Consider the following 18,507-nt stretch of genomic DNA (forward strand, 5'->3'; position numbering starts at 1 on the left):
GCCGACACTGCGAGGAGACCTTCAGGTCCGAGAAGCTAAACAAAAGCCCAGGGGCTGTAACTATTTGGTAGTTTAATTTCTGACAATACGGAATGAAACACATCTGGCAACACATACTTCACACAAGAAGTCATTGTTATCATATCTCATTACTGGGGGAAGAAGTACTGCGATCTTTAACTTGAGTAAGATTAATAACAATTCCATGTAAAAATACTCAATTAAAAAAAAAAACCTTGTATTTTGTATTCTTGTATTCTATAAATGCATTGGAGCTTGGAGTACAATATTTGTGGAACAGCCTGCCTGAAGACCTGAGGGCTGCACAGTGTTGAGACTTTTAAAAGCAAACCTAAGACTTACCTATTTAATTTGGCTTTTAACTACTAGGGTTATATTATTCTGATGGATTAGCTCTTTTGCTCTTTTATTGTTCATCATCTATATAAAGCACTTTGTGTTACATTTTATTGTATGAAAAGTGCTATACAGATAAAGTATGATTGATTTCCTGCTGAAATGTAAACGAGTAAAAGTACAAAGTTACAGGAAATGGAAATACTCACGAGTACATGAAAACAGTCAGTGAGTAAATGTACTGGTTTACTTTTCAACAGTGCTTAAGCAGAAGTGCATGACTAACTTCAGTCAAATTAACTTGAACTAGTGCTCAGCAGACAGTAGAATGGCCCCTTTTCCGATTATTATATTTTCTGGATTATTATGATGACATGATGCATTAATGTGTAAACATAATTTTAATATTCTAGCTGCTTGAGGACACTGCCAATTATACGTACACTACAAACTAGTATTGTTGTTTAATCTATAACAATTAATCTTTGTCTTTATCTGTTGGAATTTACAAACTTAAAGGATTTACTGTGTGTGGTATGTTTTCAGACATATAAACAAATGAAAACAGCTTCACAGGGTTGTCACTGTGATTTCATGATCTTTGCTTTTATTATTAACAATACTTAGGCATCAATAAACAAAAAATAAAAACAAAACAAAAAAAAATAAAATAAAAATAACACTGTAATTGGGACACAGGTGTGTCTTCTGTATCACTAGGGAAGAGAGGTTGCTGGTTGGTCTGGGTTAGTACAAAACAACGTGGTGGAATGAGGGTGAGTGTGAAAGGAGGGATATTTTTAAAGAAGAGGAGAAAAGTGATGGATGAATGAGGCTGCAGGGAGAGAGGATGCTCTAGTCTTAGAGTTGAATCAGTGATGTGGGTGCAGACAGGAAAGAAAAGGAGAGGACATGAAGACAGGAGAGAAAGCTTCCCATACATTACAGATAAGGCACTTGACATACAAAAAATTTAAAGCATAACAACAAAGCTGCAACATTTATTATTTCATGAAAAACTGAAACACTGAACTCCTAAAAGCAGATTTCTTGAAAAAAAAAAAACATACAGACATCTGTAAACCCGTTTCATATACAGAATCATACCTAAAATCATTCACTTAGATCAACACTTAAATTCTCACCTAGGTTAATAAATATAACCCAGGCAATAAGGCAGTGAACTGAAGACATTTGGCCAATATTTGTCAAATCTGGAAATGGTTATCCTGTCCTATTGCAACAGAGCAACCTACCATCACAATGATTTTATGGAGCGTCATCGCTTTTCAGTGGGCGGCATTATCAGTGTGATTCAACACTCTGGAAAAAAGAGATCAGCAGTGGATCAAACTGCTTCAGCCAACCAGAGAGGAAAAAAAAACATTCAGCTCTTTCAAAACTAGCAGGAAACTGTGATTTCTATTGCAGGGCTTGTGCTGAACACTCGAATCTGGGAATTACTGATGACTCAGGCAGCAAAGAATTGAGAATGATATTGCAGGTCAGACATCTCTTTTGGAAGTGGGAAATGTACATTTGCTGTAATTGATCTGAACTGGAATTAAAATAAGAAAGTGAGATTTTAATTTTTATTTAAAAAACTAAAACCACATGTATTCCTTAAACCTTCCAAGGCAGACTAATTTATAAATGGCACAGGCTGCACTGGAGAGCAGAGGCACGCGGTCCTACTGCAAATTATGACATTATATAAGAAACAGTGTATATTTGTGCAAAGACATTGCAATAGCTGAACAAACACTTATGTATTTGCATAGACAGAAAAATTAGGGAAATAAATGCCCTATTGTTTCACTTTCATAAAACATTCACTATTTTGTTCTTTTACTAGAAAACAAATAGGTACAATGAAATAAAGCAACAAAAGATTTAAGCATAAAAGTTTTAAAATGGCATTTTGACAGCAATTAGCTGGCTCTAAGGCACACAGTTAGAACAAGAAAGCTAAAGTAGACGCAGCATCAGTCCTCTCCACACTTTGCTCCTCTCCATTTTCTCCCCCGTCTCTTTAAAATTTTGGTAGTGACATCTCACAATGACAATGATACATTTTTCTCTGATGACAAAGCACAAAAGCCCTGCCACTTAATGTAGTGTGTACACCATCTGCTGGATCTCTGTGCCCTCTCTAAAAGGATGAATGAACACATGTGAGTGTGTTTTTGGGTCGTGCAAACTGTCATATTTCCTCAGGATACCTGCTGTTCATGGTTTTAGGCAATGACTTGCCCCCTCCCTTCTTCTTGCTCTCTCTTTTCATCCCTCCCTCTTGCTCCCCTACTGAGGGATATGAGTCCTTCTCACATTCCTACATCCTCACACTTGTTTGCTTTCACTCTGTCTTGCTGTGGTTGTTGTTGTGGACTGTGTGACCGTTCTGCACCGGTCCATTTTTCTTCATGTCCTTCTTTTCTCCTGCCACCCTTTCCTCCTCTTCTTCTGATTCATCTGTTTCATCTTTGTCACTCCTTTCATCATCGACTTTTTCCTTAGAAGAACAAAAAAAGAAAAAAAAAAAAAGAGGAGGAGGGTGTGGGGTAAAGAGAGAAAGAGAAATTTAGAAACATCATATATCAAAGAGACTCTACTGGAGCTCTGGTCTGTGTCAGAACAAAGTCAAAATGTCCAGCTGCATGCATGATATATATGTATATATGTGTGTGTATGTGTGTGTGTGTGTGTTTGTGTGTGTAAAACATAGAATCTTCAAATGATAATTCAACTGCTTTCAGCACTAACAAGTCAAGTGGCAGTTCCACTGCTTTCATTTTCTATTCTTTTAAGCGCTATAATCAATATTTTTATAATTAAAAGTTATCAAATGACAATGTGAAAGGTAGTGATGAATCTGCAGACAAAATTACCTGACTCTGCAGCTTCCTTCAGCTTTATAGTGAGTTTCAGCTCATTGTTTATGCTTGAAAACCCACTGTACACTACCTGCTCAGCACGAAACAGCAGACATATATAATAAGCAACCAAAAACAGAGCCAGAGAGAGTGAATAGTGGACTTACATTCACCAGGTGGACAGAAACATGACTCCACATGTATGATAATGTTGCTTTGTGTCTGCCCGGAGTGTAAATAAGTAACTATTTGCTAACAAATTTTCTAAATCAACGTTGTAACATGATTATATCAGTTTTATATTCACAATTTGTTTCTGTTACCACCAAATGGCTACAAAAGTCAGGTACTGCAGGTTTGACTATAAGTTCATCTGTTTTCAGTTATCACACTGTGGCTTACACTTCAAGTGACACTTCTAACACTATAAGTTCTCAGATCTTCAACTCTGAGAAAAATTATGTCTTTAGTTATTCTCAGTCCAAACAAAGTTTACTCCGACTGATTTCAGTCCTTGCACTTATGTTTTCAATTTATGCACTTGACCTGCCACTACTTGCTTTTAGCATTTCCACTTCAACTAACACTTCCAGCTCACTTACTCTTAAATTAACATTTCATCTCATCCAGTGCTTACACTTTTACTGAAACTTTCTTTTTTTTTTTTTTTTTTTTTTTACAGGACATTTACTTTAAATTCAGCTTTTTGCAGTATTTCAAATGTTTCAACTGCAAATTTTCAGCAGATAATACATGTAAATTTTATTCAGAAAAATGTTGCCTTTTCTAGTATTTTATTGTCTTCTAATCAGCGCTGGATGATAAAGATGTGAATGTGAAACTTCATGATTTTATTGATGAACAAACAGAATCTTGAGTTTTGCATGTAGATTTTTTTTTATCTTTGCTTACATTGTTGGTGAGGAAGCGGATTGCTATGCGTATGATGAGGACAGCCCAGAAGATATGTAGACACTGCAGAATCATCAAAAGTCCATTGAAGAAGTAGTAGCCAAAGAAGGGTTCATAGATGGTCACTGGGTAAACCCACGTACAGTAAATAATCCTGCAACCCAAACAGTAAGGATAGGAAGTAAGGTGACTGGATAGCATACAGAAAAATAACATTCAGCCATACATTACAATAAAACGTTTAAAATGTGTGTGTACCAGAAGGGGAAGATGACCAGACGAGTGATGATGAAGATTGCAGCAAATACAATGAAGATGTAGTTACACGCATTTCGCCACCCAGCATAGTTGAACATCTTTGCAGACTGTCAGAGAGAGAAGGAGAGAAAGGAACGTAGTTTAATAGGGAAACATACAGATGCAGATAAATGGGTGATACATTTGTTATCCCACCAAAGACAATGAAAGTGTAGTTTCCTCCACTAGGTGGCAGTGTATCACCATTAGAATTCATAGCACTCAGTTGAGATTCAGGATATAAAGAGTCTAACAGCTTTTTTATTGTTAGGGATACATGACAACAACGGAATATGTTTCATACTGGGCCCATTTGCATGATGCTCAATACAGTTAATGTACGTTACTCTACCACGAATGAAGCTCACAGGTTGTGACTGCAGGCACATGCTTGCTTGGCAGAGTTCAGTAGAGAATACAATGAATACAAACTACTGCAATGACTCAAGAAGGTGGAGACATTTACCTCAAGGAAGTAATCAGAAGAGTCATGCACTAGCATGATGAGAGTTCCAGCTCGGATGTAGTTAACACACCAGGAGAAGCTGATGAGGAGGATGGTTGCTACATGGTGGACAATCTGCTCCTTGAAGTCCTAAAGAGAAGGAAACATGGTGGAAGGAAACATGTCATTTATCCTGAGGAAAGGACACTGTTAGAAATATATATTTGTGTTGCAAGTGTTAAGTGAGTCTGTGTGCATGGTGCTAAGTCCTGCTTAAGAGGTATCTGGGTTAAAATGTTGTGTTGGAGGAACACCCTGGGCCTCTTTGGCAACATTGTCCTCACTGCACTCAGCTGATCCAAGCTGAGCAAAGTCCAAACACTCACACACACATTCAAACACACGTGTAACAACAGTCTAATGTCCACCCACTGTCCATGCCAGATGTCAAACTGATCTGATAGTGGAACAAGCTGTTTGTCTTCCTCTTGTGTAAAGGTGATCATGATGTAGTAATTATATAAAATGAAAAAAACTCTCAATAAGAGTTTAGGCTGTAAATCGTTTGTATGAGTTTTAGATTAATTTTCCATTTACTTTTCCTTCTGTCTCATTGCAAGTCAAACTCACTTACTTTGCGTTTGACATCAGAAGCCACACTGAAGAGCAGGGAGCCATAGAAACCCAGCTCAATCATGTAGTACCAATACTGAGATGGCAGGAGAGTCTGCAAAAGAGGACACAGATCTTTCATTTCAAAATCCATACACACATCTATGTTGGGAACTACGGCTACAGCTAATCGATTAATTGTTTGGTCTATAAAATGTCAGGAAATAGTGAAAAATGTCCATCACACATTCTTAGATCCCAGGTTAATGCATTCAAATGTCTTGTTTCATATGGTTTAGAGTCTGAGATCCAAAAATATTCAGTGGATTATCACAGAAGACAGAAAACCAACAAATGTTGAGCTTTGAGAAGCTGAAACCATATATATATATATATATATATATTTTTTTTTTTGTGTGTGTTTTGCTTTAAACTGACTTGAATGGAGAACAATTAACAAAATTAATTACCTGAGCATTTCAGCTCTGTAAGAAGCTCTGTCTTAGCAGTGTTCACCAAATTAAATTTAAGACTTTTAAAGACCTGTTTAATGCCTCATAGAATACAATATAATACCTTCTTCACGATCATGACAAAGAATGACAGAAAAACAGGGACAATATGGCCTAAACTACATATTAACTACATTAATTTCTACTCAGATTGATACCACATTTTTCTCAGTACTTCTGTGCTTTTGTATGTAACAATAATTCCTAGTAATATATTTAATTACTTACAATGACCTGGATCCAGGTGAGAGGCAGAAAACTTTAATTACAAAATAATGAATGAATTAAATTTTTTTTCCAAAATCGAACTTTGCACATTGTGAGGCACTGAGCTTATAGTGTTTGCTACAGAGAGTGCTGAATGAAACTCCGTAAAAATGGATTAAACAGCCTCCCGTGTGCATAATCCACAAAATATCTTCGTAGGCAAGAGAAAATATTCAAAATTTTGCAAATTTAAGACTTTTGGATTCCTTCTAAGTCCTTCTTTATGAAGGAACTGAATTCATTGCTTTTGAAGACTTGTTAAGACCTGCAGATAATCTGGGGTATTCAGTGCATAGCCATCCCAGAGACATACCAGCACAGGAAAGCCTTGCCACATCTCCTTCAGGTCATACAGCCAAGGTTTCTGGAAGGAGAGATGAGATGTGAATGAGACAGCAGAACTCGACATGTGTATTTATATCAGCTGACTCAGCATGGCAATGAGTCAATGCTGCCCCTCTGACAATGTGAGAGGTAAGGTTATCGCAGCAAAAAAAAAAAAAAGACCAACTACTGGAGACACTGCCAGGTTATGATGGCAGGGCAGGTGACGAATGAGGAGGTGAACATATAGAGATGAGAGAAGGAGGAGGAGGAGGAGGAGGAAGAACAGTCGAGGTTAACATGGAAGTACTCACATCGATGAGGGCGGCCAGGCCAGCAATGAAAGCAAGAAGGTAAAAGGTAAATCTCCAACTGCAAGAGAACACACACACATACAAACACACTCTCTATTCAGTCAATGGGGAAAAGACAATAGACACATTTTCTACCAGCAGACACAGAAACACAGCACAAGCACAGTCACAAACACAAAAATGTACACTGGAGAGAGAAACACCAGGCTAAGTGAACAGCCTGAAAAAATCTGGTGAACTGTGCTGAGAATGTCAAGTCAGGACGGACACACACACACACACACACACACACACACACACACACACACACACACACACACTTGAAGCCACTTGAAACCATGCTAACAAACAAAGAGAGCTGTCACGCGATATCCTCCCTCCCTATATTCTTTAACAGAGATAGTGAGGGGTCATTCCCTCTGTAGCCTCTCATACAGGTATAGAAAGAAGATTTCATACAAAAGACACACAGCAACAGAGACAGACAGAAGAGAGAGGTGCACATAGAGAAAGAAGAGACAGTGAGAGTGTGAGGAATACACCAGTGGGGGAAGTAAGGGAGAGAGACGAACAATAGATTGATTCAGAAGAGAAATGTCGTAACACACGCAGTGAAAGACACCATAACCAGAGAGTGGAAAACATGCAGTCACAAGTACATCTTCACGCACACACACAGACACACACACATCATATGCAGAACATCAGTCCACTGTAAAGTTGCTTAAATATGACTCTTAACTCATACACACACAGCAGATGCAGAAACACACACACCGCTCTGATTCATTGTAGATAAAAGTCAGTTCAACAAATTACAAAAAACTGATTTTCACTTATATCTAGTGGTATAAAGACATAATATTTTGGTTTAACTTTAACTTAACTTACTACTAACTTTAACTTTTATTATTATTTATTATTCTATTATATATAAATAGTAAAAAATACCAGTTAGATTCCTAAAGCCCAGGGTGGCATTTTTAAATTGCTTGTTTTGTCCAAAAGATATTCAGTTTCCCTCTTATCACATAAGACAAATAATGGCAGCACTAAACTTAACTATTGATTGTCACTGTTGTTGCTCAATGATTTAATCATGTTGTCAAGTTAAAAACTGTTGATCAACTAATCATTTCAGCTCTACTCATAGCATCAAAAAAATTATATGTTAAAAGAAATTGTAAAATTGCGTTCCAGAAACAGTATTCCTGTTACCCTTAGTTATTAAATTTAAAAAAAACACACACGCTCAAAACTGTTTGATTTTTAAAGGGAGTGGTTCTCCTGTTTAAAGCCATTCCAGTAAACCCTGTGACGTCTGTATCTTTTGTAGTTTAGGTGAACTGATCCTTTAGTCACGTAAAAAGCCAATGTTAATCTAAATATGAACAATGACCACAACAATGAAGCTAGTGAAGACAGTCACATGACTACAGAGGAGTTATACATAGAACACAACACATGGGATGAAATATTGCATCAACAGATTATCCATAAATGTGCCTGTGCACATGCATATTACTGCATTTGCCTGTGTTTCAATCGTGTTGACGCTGACACTATCACACTGCAGCTGCTAATGGCACCCTTATAGATATGTCTGTCTTTTGTAAGTGTCATCTCTTGTCACAGTGTGCATCTTTCCAGCTGAGATTAACTTCAGTAAGATTGTATTATCAGGTTATCATGTTGTTTTAACCCTGCTTCTGTTACAATTGTATATATTTGCCCACACATAAAAATAACCAACAGTGGTGACAGAGCCCCTGTAGCCGGGACCATGTGCTAATGAGCATGTGGATGTTTGGATTTGTGCGTGTGAAAGAGAGTAGGGGGCTGCAGGCATGGCAGCAGCAGAGAGGCATTGTAATGAGTTCATGTTATAAATAGAGGGCTACTTTTGCCCTGAGAAATGTGCTCATATAGCCAGTAGAACGCAAGGGTGGGCAGCTGTTTCAACCTGATCTATAGCTCTACAGTATATATGTTTAAAAGACAGAGAGACTGTGTGTTTGTGTGTCTGTTTACCTGGCTTCTCGAAACTTTTTAAGCAAACTTGGTCTGTCCTGGTTCCTCCGTCTCCTGAACCATCGCTGTACTTGTCTTTCTGAAAAGCCAGTCTGCTTGCAAAGACTTGCCATTGAACTCTGAGAACAACACGAAGACGCCAGAATTAAGAGTTAAATTTCCTGACAAACACATGGTGCGTTACTCTGTCTTTCTTAAGTGTGTAAGAGTTTATGTGAATGCTTACCTGTGTGGGGTTTTTGGTAATGTTACAGTAGTAGGACTCCAGTGTGGGGTTGTGAGGGGCTTTGAGCCGTACCGTCTCTTTCACCCCGAGTAGAGAGGCCAGGGGTGTAGCCACCGTACTGCAATATAAAAAGGTTGTTGAGACACAAACAGATATGAAAGGAAAAAACAGCTAAATGAAGAGAAGCATGAATGCAGTTAGAGTATAACCAATGAAACGTTTTTAGGTTTTGAGAAATGACACGCGAATTTGAAAAAAAAAAAAAAAAAGATGCTCACAAAACTTGCCTAGAAAATGTTGTTATAGACATTACAATTAAGCTGATGCAAATGGGGATGTTGATTTATATAGGGTTTAATGCAAAAATAAAGGCCTTGCTGCAACATGTTCTGTCTGTCTCAATAAAGTGCTGCTGTTTCAGCAGGTGCCTTTTGAAAATATCTGTCCTGATAACCCACAGAGCAACAAACATCATTCATGTTTAAACAGATTAATACTGTTATTTGTACTGTTTGTTTGTCATTCACTTTAAGTTTCCAGTTAGTCAATTCTATAATGTGCCACTCTATGGTTGAGTGAGCGGTAGGAATAAAAAAAAAATAATAATGAGGAACTGAGCCATTAGCAGTAAAATATAGGTGGACTCTGTGAGAGCTGTCTGATTTCCAAAAGATTAGCTACTGGAAACAGGAACACTGTGCTTGTGTGAGAAACAATACAAGTAGCTCAGACAAGCAGACCTTTACTCATTATAAAGCAGGGCACAGGCAAGGAGGATTAAATAATTGCTGAGAAAAAAATAGCAACAGACAAAAATTGCATTCTGACGTAAAGTAATCTCATTAGAGGTCAGGAGGAGATGACCGTTGGCCAGACTAAAGGAGAAAAAAGGGAAGCGAAAGCAAAAGACAGAAAAAAAACAAGAGTTAGACTGGACAAATGGACAGAGAAAAATATGTAAATATAGAGCAAGCAAATGTTTAAAATAATAACTAAAGACATAGATGCAGAGCAAAGATACCTAATAAGACAGAGTGAAAAATGGACTGACCTCTCAAAGATCTGACGGATAATGAGGAATACAAGGGCGATGGGCAGCGCCACCCACAGGTCGCGGGCTTTGGCGTAAACTCGTCCATCCCGATCCTCCAGGTCAGCCCAGCCCAGGCCCTCTGGAAACCACAGCCGCTCCTGCCAGAACCACTCACTCAGCTCCGACAGCATCCTGCAACACAGCGCGCACACACAGTCAGCACCACTTTTAGGTGTTAATTAGGCAGCAAGGCTACGGTAGAGGCAGAATCCACACCCTCAAAAAACCAAACATTAGTACATGGTTCCACCTAAAATCTGAATACACACGCAGTCTACACAAGCTAACTTTAAAGGCATCTGCTACACAGGCCCACCTATGGATATGGGAAGACATCTGTTATTAGGAATGTTTGGTACCATGTGATTAAGAGAATTAGATGATGGTACCAACATTTCCCCCTTATTGGAGGTCTGCATGTAGGTTTTTTCCTAATGTATAAAACAGAGCACATGCAGTCTCCAGGGAACATGAGGCCCACGTGAGGGAGGAGAAACCAGACCAACATGCTTTTAACACCACCACTCTCCTCGACAGTTGACGGCAGCTGTGAGTTGGTTTTGACTACAAGAGAACAGAGATGAATATTTTCTGCTGCTAAGTTTGGGGAGTGGCAGAGAAAGCGAGTAAAAGGTCTGGTGGTGGGGGAGAGTTAGTCTCTGAAGGAAGTGAGTCATGATTCATCCATATGTGCAAAGCCGTGGGGGCACCCCCACACACTCCCTCTCTGAATTCCACTTGCAGATCTACAGTAACTCCCCTCCCACCCTCTGCAGCTGTAAATGCCAAAACCGTGTAAACCGCTACACTTCCACTCCCATCCCCACCCTGCTGCTGCTTGCCAGTAATCAAGAAGGATTCCCTCTTTGGCCCAGAGAGCCAAAGCTATGTGTAATGCTCTCTCCCACCCTTGACTATCTTTAAAATACGCATCTTAAATTACATTTTGGAAATAAAGCACCGATAAAGGTTGTCCTGAAGAGAAGCAGGGTGTCAGGGTGTGGTCAAACAACACTAAACTTTCTTCACTGACTGTATGCTTCATGAATAACACTAACAGAAATAACGAATTAATCCATATCTATGTCTAGAGCTGGATATCATTTGAAAGATTTTGATAATAGTGTTGACACAGTACATGAGTTTCAGTATCAATACGAAGGCAATACTAAATTTGAATCTTAATTTGAGAAATATACACATTTGTTTTTTCAAAAACCTTTTTTATTTAACAAAAGTTTAAGTTTTATCAGGAAATTGTTTCTTCTGCAAAATGTCTAATACAAAATTGTCTAATAAACTTTCTTGATTCCAAGGTGATGTCTTTACATTTCTTTTTTCTGACCAACAGTCCTCAACCCAAAATTGTTCAGTTCGCTATTAGAGAAGGTTTCTCCACTCCATTCACTAAATATCCATCTCTATAGTAGCTTTCATCATTAGCGCATGACTTTCTTTCATTGCAATGTAAACAGACACACCAGCTGCTCTTCTGTTGTATTTCTGACAGTGTAGCTGGAGTGTTTGTTGTGGTACTAAACTACACTTGATGTTACTATATTAACCACAGGTGTCCACAAAAACCACTAGATCTGAAGTCTTAAGGATTCCACCTTTACAGTTATTTCATTATGACAATTATTGTTTCTTTTTTTGTCATCATTTAAGCTTGACAAATTATAAATGCTGTCCAGAAAGCTGTAGACATACAAGAACTTTGCTTAAAGGAAAACATTTCTCAATATTAGACACTGAGAGACCACCCTTCATTAAGTCAACCCTAAAGGTAAAACATATTGCTGCTAGCTGTAGCCACTGACACTGTCCATGAGATGGTCTCATGGTTGAGTGTGTCCGTTATTTTCCACATCATGTCATGTTAGTCATGGCCCCTGTTTCCTGTTGCAACTGCACGGCTGGTCGAGCATTGGGCCTTTCCCTCTCTCTTTCTCCCCCCTCAGCACAGGTGGTGGTGGATATGAAGGGTGACATATTTTTCCCAGTCATTTTGCCAGCTTGGTCAGAGTGTCTAAGCAAATCTTGTGAGCTCTGCTGCACAGCATGTTTGTGAGTGCATATCTGGCTGAAGGAAGCTGTGTAAACTAACCAAAAACTGATAATTAAATGAGCTTCTGAGCACAAATAAAGATGGTTCAAAAGGCAGAAGTGCTGAGGAATGTAGACAGATGGTGTACGCTGACTTTGCTTTGTAATAAATGATTGTTCCATGATAACAACTCACCATAAACTGTTAATAAGTGTATCAAGTATAATTAGGCTCAATATAGAATACTCCCACGCACATTTCCAAATACAAATATACACACAAATATACACACCCAAAAACAAACAACAAAGGAGGAAAAACTTGCATCTAAACAGGGACAATTTATTTTTATTTTGCAGTAGTGCAATTTTGCTGCAATAGTGTGCTGTGTGGAAGAAGATTTAATATACCAGAGGATATTTTCAGGGTTATTTGTTGAGATCATCCAGTGAATTCAGCATGTTAAAGCAGTTTTCCCCCCACAGCTTTCCTAACACCACATTCCATTGGCCCACAGGATCATATGACCATACTCTGACCATTTCAAAGGTCCAATAAAAATAAAGGATGCCTCTGGCAGGGGAGGGAGAAAGGAAGTTCTCTGACTGTCTCTCTCTTTCTCTATTCCCCACTATGAATATACATTACAAGGATGTGGTGATTGTAAACAAAGATCAAGCTTCGGCCTGGCAGAGCACAACTCCAAGCTGTTACTGATACGTTTCTTTTCAGCTCTGCTTAAAACCCAAGTTTAAAAGCCCAAAATGCAGTTTCTCAAAAATGAAGTAAAGGGAACAACTCTCTGAGGAAAACCTAAACAGACCAGACAGGAACCTGGTACAGAATCCAGGAATATTTGGAGAATGTAAACATGCTGCCACTGCACCGAGGGAGAGCTCCAGTTTTCCCATTCAAACTCCATGGATGAATAACATCTGATGGAGTTTTACAGTCACCCAATACTTTGTCTATCTAGAGGAAAGCAAGTCATGAGACAGTAGCAATGTGCTCTGACTGTGAGTCACTCATAATGTACCATCTATGTGTAAAACTACCCATTACTCATATCCATCCATTCTTAGGCTGCTCACTGACAAATGAATCCTTCAAACCACAACCTTTAAAATATTAGTAGGAGACAGGCACAAGGAGATGAGGCAGCTTAGTCAGGGTATACTGTAGACTATATGACATGAGAGGTCAAAGCTGAGTTTGCAGGTGTGAGGGTTTGATAAATCAGAGACAGACCGGGATGTTGAGTACATGCTGATATCACAAAAGGTCACACAGTTGGAGTAAAAATGGAGCAGAGTCATTCAGACAAGTCAGCAGCCCTAAACTCAATCATGGCCTTGAATATTTCTGTAGCTCATATTAAATGCACAATAGGTCATTTCTGCTGATAGAGGCTCTCAATCAAAACTATAACAAAAGACAGATTTGTAGCCCACAGTAAATGGTGGGTATCAAGTATGTCAACCTTTTATAACGGGATCCTTCACTTCTTGTGGTCAAACATGCTGCCACAGTTTACACAGTACAAATCATGATATTCTCAATGCACATATTGTGGGATGAAGTGCCTGTTCAGGAGGCTGGCATACTTTCTGCACATGGTTGATTAGTTGTAACTCAGGTCATGCCTTGGACATTTTGAGCCAGATGGTTTTGACAGTGAGTCATACACATCCCTCACATTTTAGACATTCATCAGGATCATGGTTTGACAGAAAACAACTGAGAATAGTTGTTTTTTTTTAAATCTAAGTACAAGACACAGTGATTGGGCAAACACAGAGATTAAAGAGAATGACTAAGTGGAAGAAAATGTCAAATCATCCAAGGGGCAGACAGTTAGTCTGTGTTTCAGACAGAGATCACAAGAAAGTCAACTTCAAGACCTTTAACACTGATCTGTGACCCTGATGAATTATTGATGGAGAGATTAAATCAGTCAGTATACTGATTTAAATAGGCCTGTTCAGGAGGTGTGAAGGCAATATTGTCATGCTGATCCTCTTCTCCTGTTCTTTCTGTTGAGTGGAAGCTCTACATTGTAATGATAATCAAACACTGACAATACTGAGGTACTTCTGTGCAAAGAAAGTCAAGGCAGCAGTCCTGTCTTCAACTAAATTACTGATTACTCTATCAACAGAGCTGAAGAAGTAGAAGATGTAATTACTGACAGGTTATATTTGAAGTCATTTTCTGTCCAGGTTAGGGAGAGATGGAGCAAAATCTAAAGCATCCAGAAGATGTTTTATTCTCTCTAGCTGTCAGGATTTGTGAGTAACAAGGGTTTCTCTTCTTAATGATTCCTTTACTTAGTCTAACAAATGGACAACCAATAATAGTACTTAACTATATTGTCGTCTGGAGCTGGAACAATCATTTTCATCTCCGATTAATCTGACTATTATCTTTTGAAATAATGTTGTCTGTTTATGAAAGCACAAGTGAAAATGGTCATCACAGTTTCCTAGAGCTTCTCTCCTGCTTTGTCTGAACTTCCCAAACCCAACTCACAGATATACCATTTACAGTGATGTATAAGAGCAAAAGGGACAAGAGACAAACAGCAAGAAACTGTATTGTGCCATCTTAGGCTGTGTAATTTGTTTTTCACAATGTTTTTCTCATCAATGTTTTGATAGTTTGGCAGCCCTGTTAAACACATAAGTTTTACTATGTAGTATATTTCTAATTAGAAATGTGTAATAGATTGCATTTACACAATAATTAGTTTAGTCCACCTTTTCACTGACATTATTTTAGATTTTGGATGCATAATCCAAATATATAATATAGTTTAAAATATAATGGTAAGAGTTGAAAGGCCATTTGAGTTGTCATTTTTTACATTTTCATCAAATGAATGGCAATAACAGGATTGACGCTATGGTACCAGGACTGAGAGCAGAGCAACAGGTATGACAGGACACATGTTCTACTATGTACACTGTATATTTTTCTCTGCACACTACTAAGTTTTACCACCAAAGTTACATAATATTGATTTGCATTGCTGCATTACTGAAACACATTACATTTCTAAGAAGTCTAATTATTTATATATTGTATTATATATTGTATATATTATGTAGAATCATCAACACAATAATGCTAAAACTAACAAACTAAAAAAGGCAATAAGCTCAATAACATCACTGCCTAGTATACCAACTGGGTGCATGGGAATCAAACAGCAATAACCAAAAAAGTAACATGATTGACATTAACAGGGTTGAGCATTTTTAAGCTAATTTCCTCATTAAGCTCAAAGATCAAAGTCACAAAAACACATGTGGTGTACTTTGAAGGGTCATTATTTGTGGATACTGATTATATTATAAGAAATAAATAATTGTTTAGATTTGTATGTTAAAAAATGGAACAGTATTGATGTATGCTTGTCCCCCTGATCAGACCTTACAAAACATGAGTACATCAGAGATGAGGCAAATGTACATGTCCTGGAGCTGCTACTGCCTGTACATGATGCCACTTCTCAAATACACCTGATGGATTTTCTCGGTCAATGTAGCACACCGGGCAGTTGGGTTGGGTAGCTCACAGTAGCTGACAGCTGTTAAGTGGTAGTGAACAAATAAAGTTCACTACCATATAACAATTTAGTAGCCTATCTACAGCCAAATCATTATGTAGGTGACTTGTACATACAATGCTGTTGTTGCTAGTTTGCACATTGCACCACTTCTGAGGCGTGCAGGGAAGATTGTAGCTGACTCCTCCCACTCCTCCCACCCTGGACACAAACTCTTTGAGACACTCCCCTCTGGCAGGAGGCTGCGGTCCTTCAGGACCAAAACCTCTCGCCACAAAAATAGCTTCTTCCCATCTGCTATTAGCCTCATCAACAAGGCTAGAGAGCCCCACTGTTGCTGATCAATTGCACCAATCACCAGAAAAAATTCCTTGTATGTGAAAACATACTTGGCAATAAAACTGATTCTGATTCTGATTCTGATTCTTCATTGGCAAAGTTAGCTCTAAGCTGTCACTGTGTGCACAGAACCTATAAAAAAAAACACAATGGCTTATGGGATTGGTTGATAATTCAAACCTGTCAAAGACTGTGTGAACCAATTTGTTAACTGAGTAACATACAAGTCACTCACTCAATAATCAACAGTGCACTCATCATAATGGTTTATGTGATTGGTTGACTTCACAGTCACACCATTACATTTGGCAAGAAAGTAGTAAGTAACCACGACACACTCCAGTGCCAGTAGCCTATGTGTAGCATGAATATAATTCATTCGCAAGTAACAGTCCACGGATTACGTGAATGTCATGACTTATGTATCAAATAGTACTTCTCTATTAGGGGTCAACCGATTATCGGCCTGACCAACTGGCAGTTCTACAGTCGGCCTTTTTACATTTACCAGTCACTTGTAAATCAAATAGCTTAAGTCTATGCGTTGACCACAGGGTTTTAGCTAAGTTTTCTCGATGCACTAAAACATTACAATGGCTCAAATGACTCAAAACCTGCTGATATCAGCATTTTGGCAAGTGAGCTACTGGTTACTGAGTGTTGAAGGTCTTGACTCTTCTGAATGGCTCTTGTTGTGTCATCGTTCTCACAATTTCTTCCAGAGAAGACCATTTATTTGCGCATGCGGCATGGACAATGAATGAAAACAATATAAATTTGGCAAAAACTGATTAATTTGCTGTTGCAGCCTGGTTCCATTGGCTCAGGGAAATAACCCTGTTCAATGAACCGGGCCTTTAGTCAGTTTGCCTACAATATTTTGCAAGAGTTGATGGTGAGGGTAACAGGGTTGACATGACATTTGGGAACACCAATACATTGATGTTTATCTTAGCACTGTCTAACAACAAGATTAAACTTAAAACAATGTGTAAATGTGAAAATTTTAACATTTTGCCTACATTATACCCTGAACAGGTAGACCCTTCATAACAAGTGTCAGACCACAAACCTCACTCTCGTCAGCATAACAGTATTATTAATTATTTTAATTAATATCTCATTGACTTAATAATTAATTTGATGTTTTACTGAGGAGACATAGTAATGTTATAATTTAAAATGACATATTTATGTGTTGCCATAGTAATATTATAAGTGATTGTTTCTAGGGGATGCAAAGGGCACAGCTTCCACGGAATGACCCATGTGTACTGAGTGACAATGTGACATAATCCGCCGCTAGTTAGCAAACTTCAGAAAAAGACCCACCATTAAGCTAATGCTTCAGGTCGCCTTCATGTCTTCATATCGGACAGCAAACCGGTTATTAACCTACTTTCAAATGATGACAACTCTGCGACGCCATTTATGAGTTGCAGCCGTTGAAACCCAAAGGGGCCCGTTATACTTAATTAACCGAGTGCGTAATGACGTCTGACCGGAGTGTGGATGCGGGGCGCCGCAAACACACTCACAAACGAATAACATCTACTAGCCGACATGAAGTGAAACGGTACTTACTTTGGTGTTTCCCCCGTAGAGAAGCGGAAAAAATGCGGCTTTCTGAGAGGAAAATGTCTCTTTTTTTTTGTCTTAATCCAGAGAGTGGTCCGGGCCCCTGCTAGCTAGCTAAAAACCTAACGGTCCTGCTGAGAGTGCCCAGCCCGCTGCTCGGCTCAGAAGGGCGCAGTTTGTGTCCGAGTTTAGTATCCGGGCTGATTTTTACATCTTTCCATGGAATATAAAGTTTGTTTGTCTTCTGTACAAAAACGGGGGATAAAAAAAGAAACAAAGTATCTACAAATGGGAGAATATGTGAGATGCTGCAATTTCTCTCCCGGCAAATACTCTCTACTATTTCCTCTCTCTCGTCGTGTCCCAGCTAATATTTCTCCCCTTTACGTGTCCCGGGAGTCGGCGGGCACTGTCTGGGTGTCTGGCCGGGCAGAAGCGGAGGTCGGGCCTGCAGGAGAGAGGACTGAAGGCAGCAGAGTGAGGGAGGAGTGAGGGGATAACCGAGTGGGAGGGGCGCAGTGACGTCCAAGCACATGAGAGAGCATTTGGCTGAGGCTGACACACACACACACACACACACACACACATCCGCATTTTGTTTCCGCTTTGGGAGAAGTTTTACCCCTCTTCTTTGTCTTATTTTGAGCCTTCCATTTTCTGTTATTTTATGTTGGAATAGATAGCAAAAGTGCTTTTGCCTCGGCTATGTGTT

The 18,507-nt window shown here is 38.8% G+C and overlaps 1 protein-coding gene across 1 annotated transcript; it reads right to left on the bottom strand.

The window, feature by feature from the left end:
- Positions 1-942: 942 nt before the first annotated feature.
- LOC139612748 (ceramide synthase 2-like) lies at positions 943-18,262 on the bottom strand. The gene is made up of 11 exons (XM_071468677.1): positions 17,802-18,262; positions 10,222-10,395; positions 9,171-9,288; positions 8,945-9,063; positions 6,914-6,971; positions 6,589-6,639; positions 5,519-5,611; positions 4,906-5,034; positions 4,401-4,507; positions 4,143-4,296; positions 943-2,869 (listed from the first exon to the last, which is right to left on the bottom strand). The coding sequence occupies exons 2-11, from the start codon at positions 10,392-10,394 to the stop codon at positions 2,714-2,716; spliced, it is 1,158 nt and encodes a 385-aa protein (XP_071324778.1). The 5' UTR covers position 10,395; positions 17,802-18,262; the 3' UTR covers positions 943-2,713.
- Between the last annotated feature and the right edge of the window lie 245 nt (positions 18,263-18,507).

Source organism: Trachinotus anak, unplaced genomic scaffold (genome assembly GCF_046630095.1).
Source record: "Trachinotus anak isolate AG129_WGS33_773 ecotype Australia unplaced genomic scaffold, CSIRO_AGI_Tana_v1 ptg000032l, whole genome shotgun sequence".
In the NCBI taxonomy this organism is placed as follows: domain Eukaryota; kingdom Metazoa; phylum Chordata; class Actinopteri; order Carangiformes; family Carangidae; genus Trachinotus; species Trachinotus anak.

Bases quoted from the DNA above. Each gene is read 5' to 3' on its own strand.
- LOC139612748 (XM_071468677.1), bottom strand. From the start codon at position 10,394: ATGCTGTCGGAGCTGAGTGAGTGGTTCTGGCAGGAGCGGCTGTGGTTT. The intron at 9,064-9,170 runs GTAAGCATTCAC...TGTTGTTCTCAG, and splicing joins TTACCAAAAACCCCACACAG to AGTTCAATGGCAAGTCTTTG. The intron at 2,870-4,142 runs GTAAGCAAAGAT...TGTTCTTCTAAG, and splicing joins TCCGCTTCCTCACCAACAAT to GAAAAAGTCGATGATGAAAG.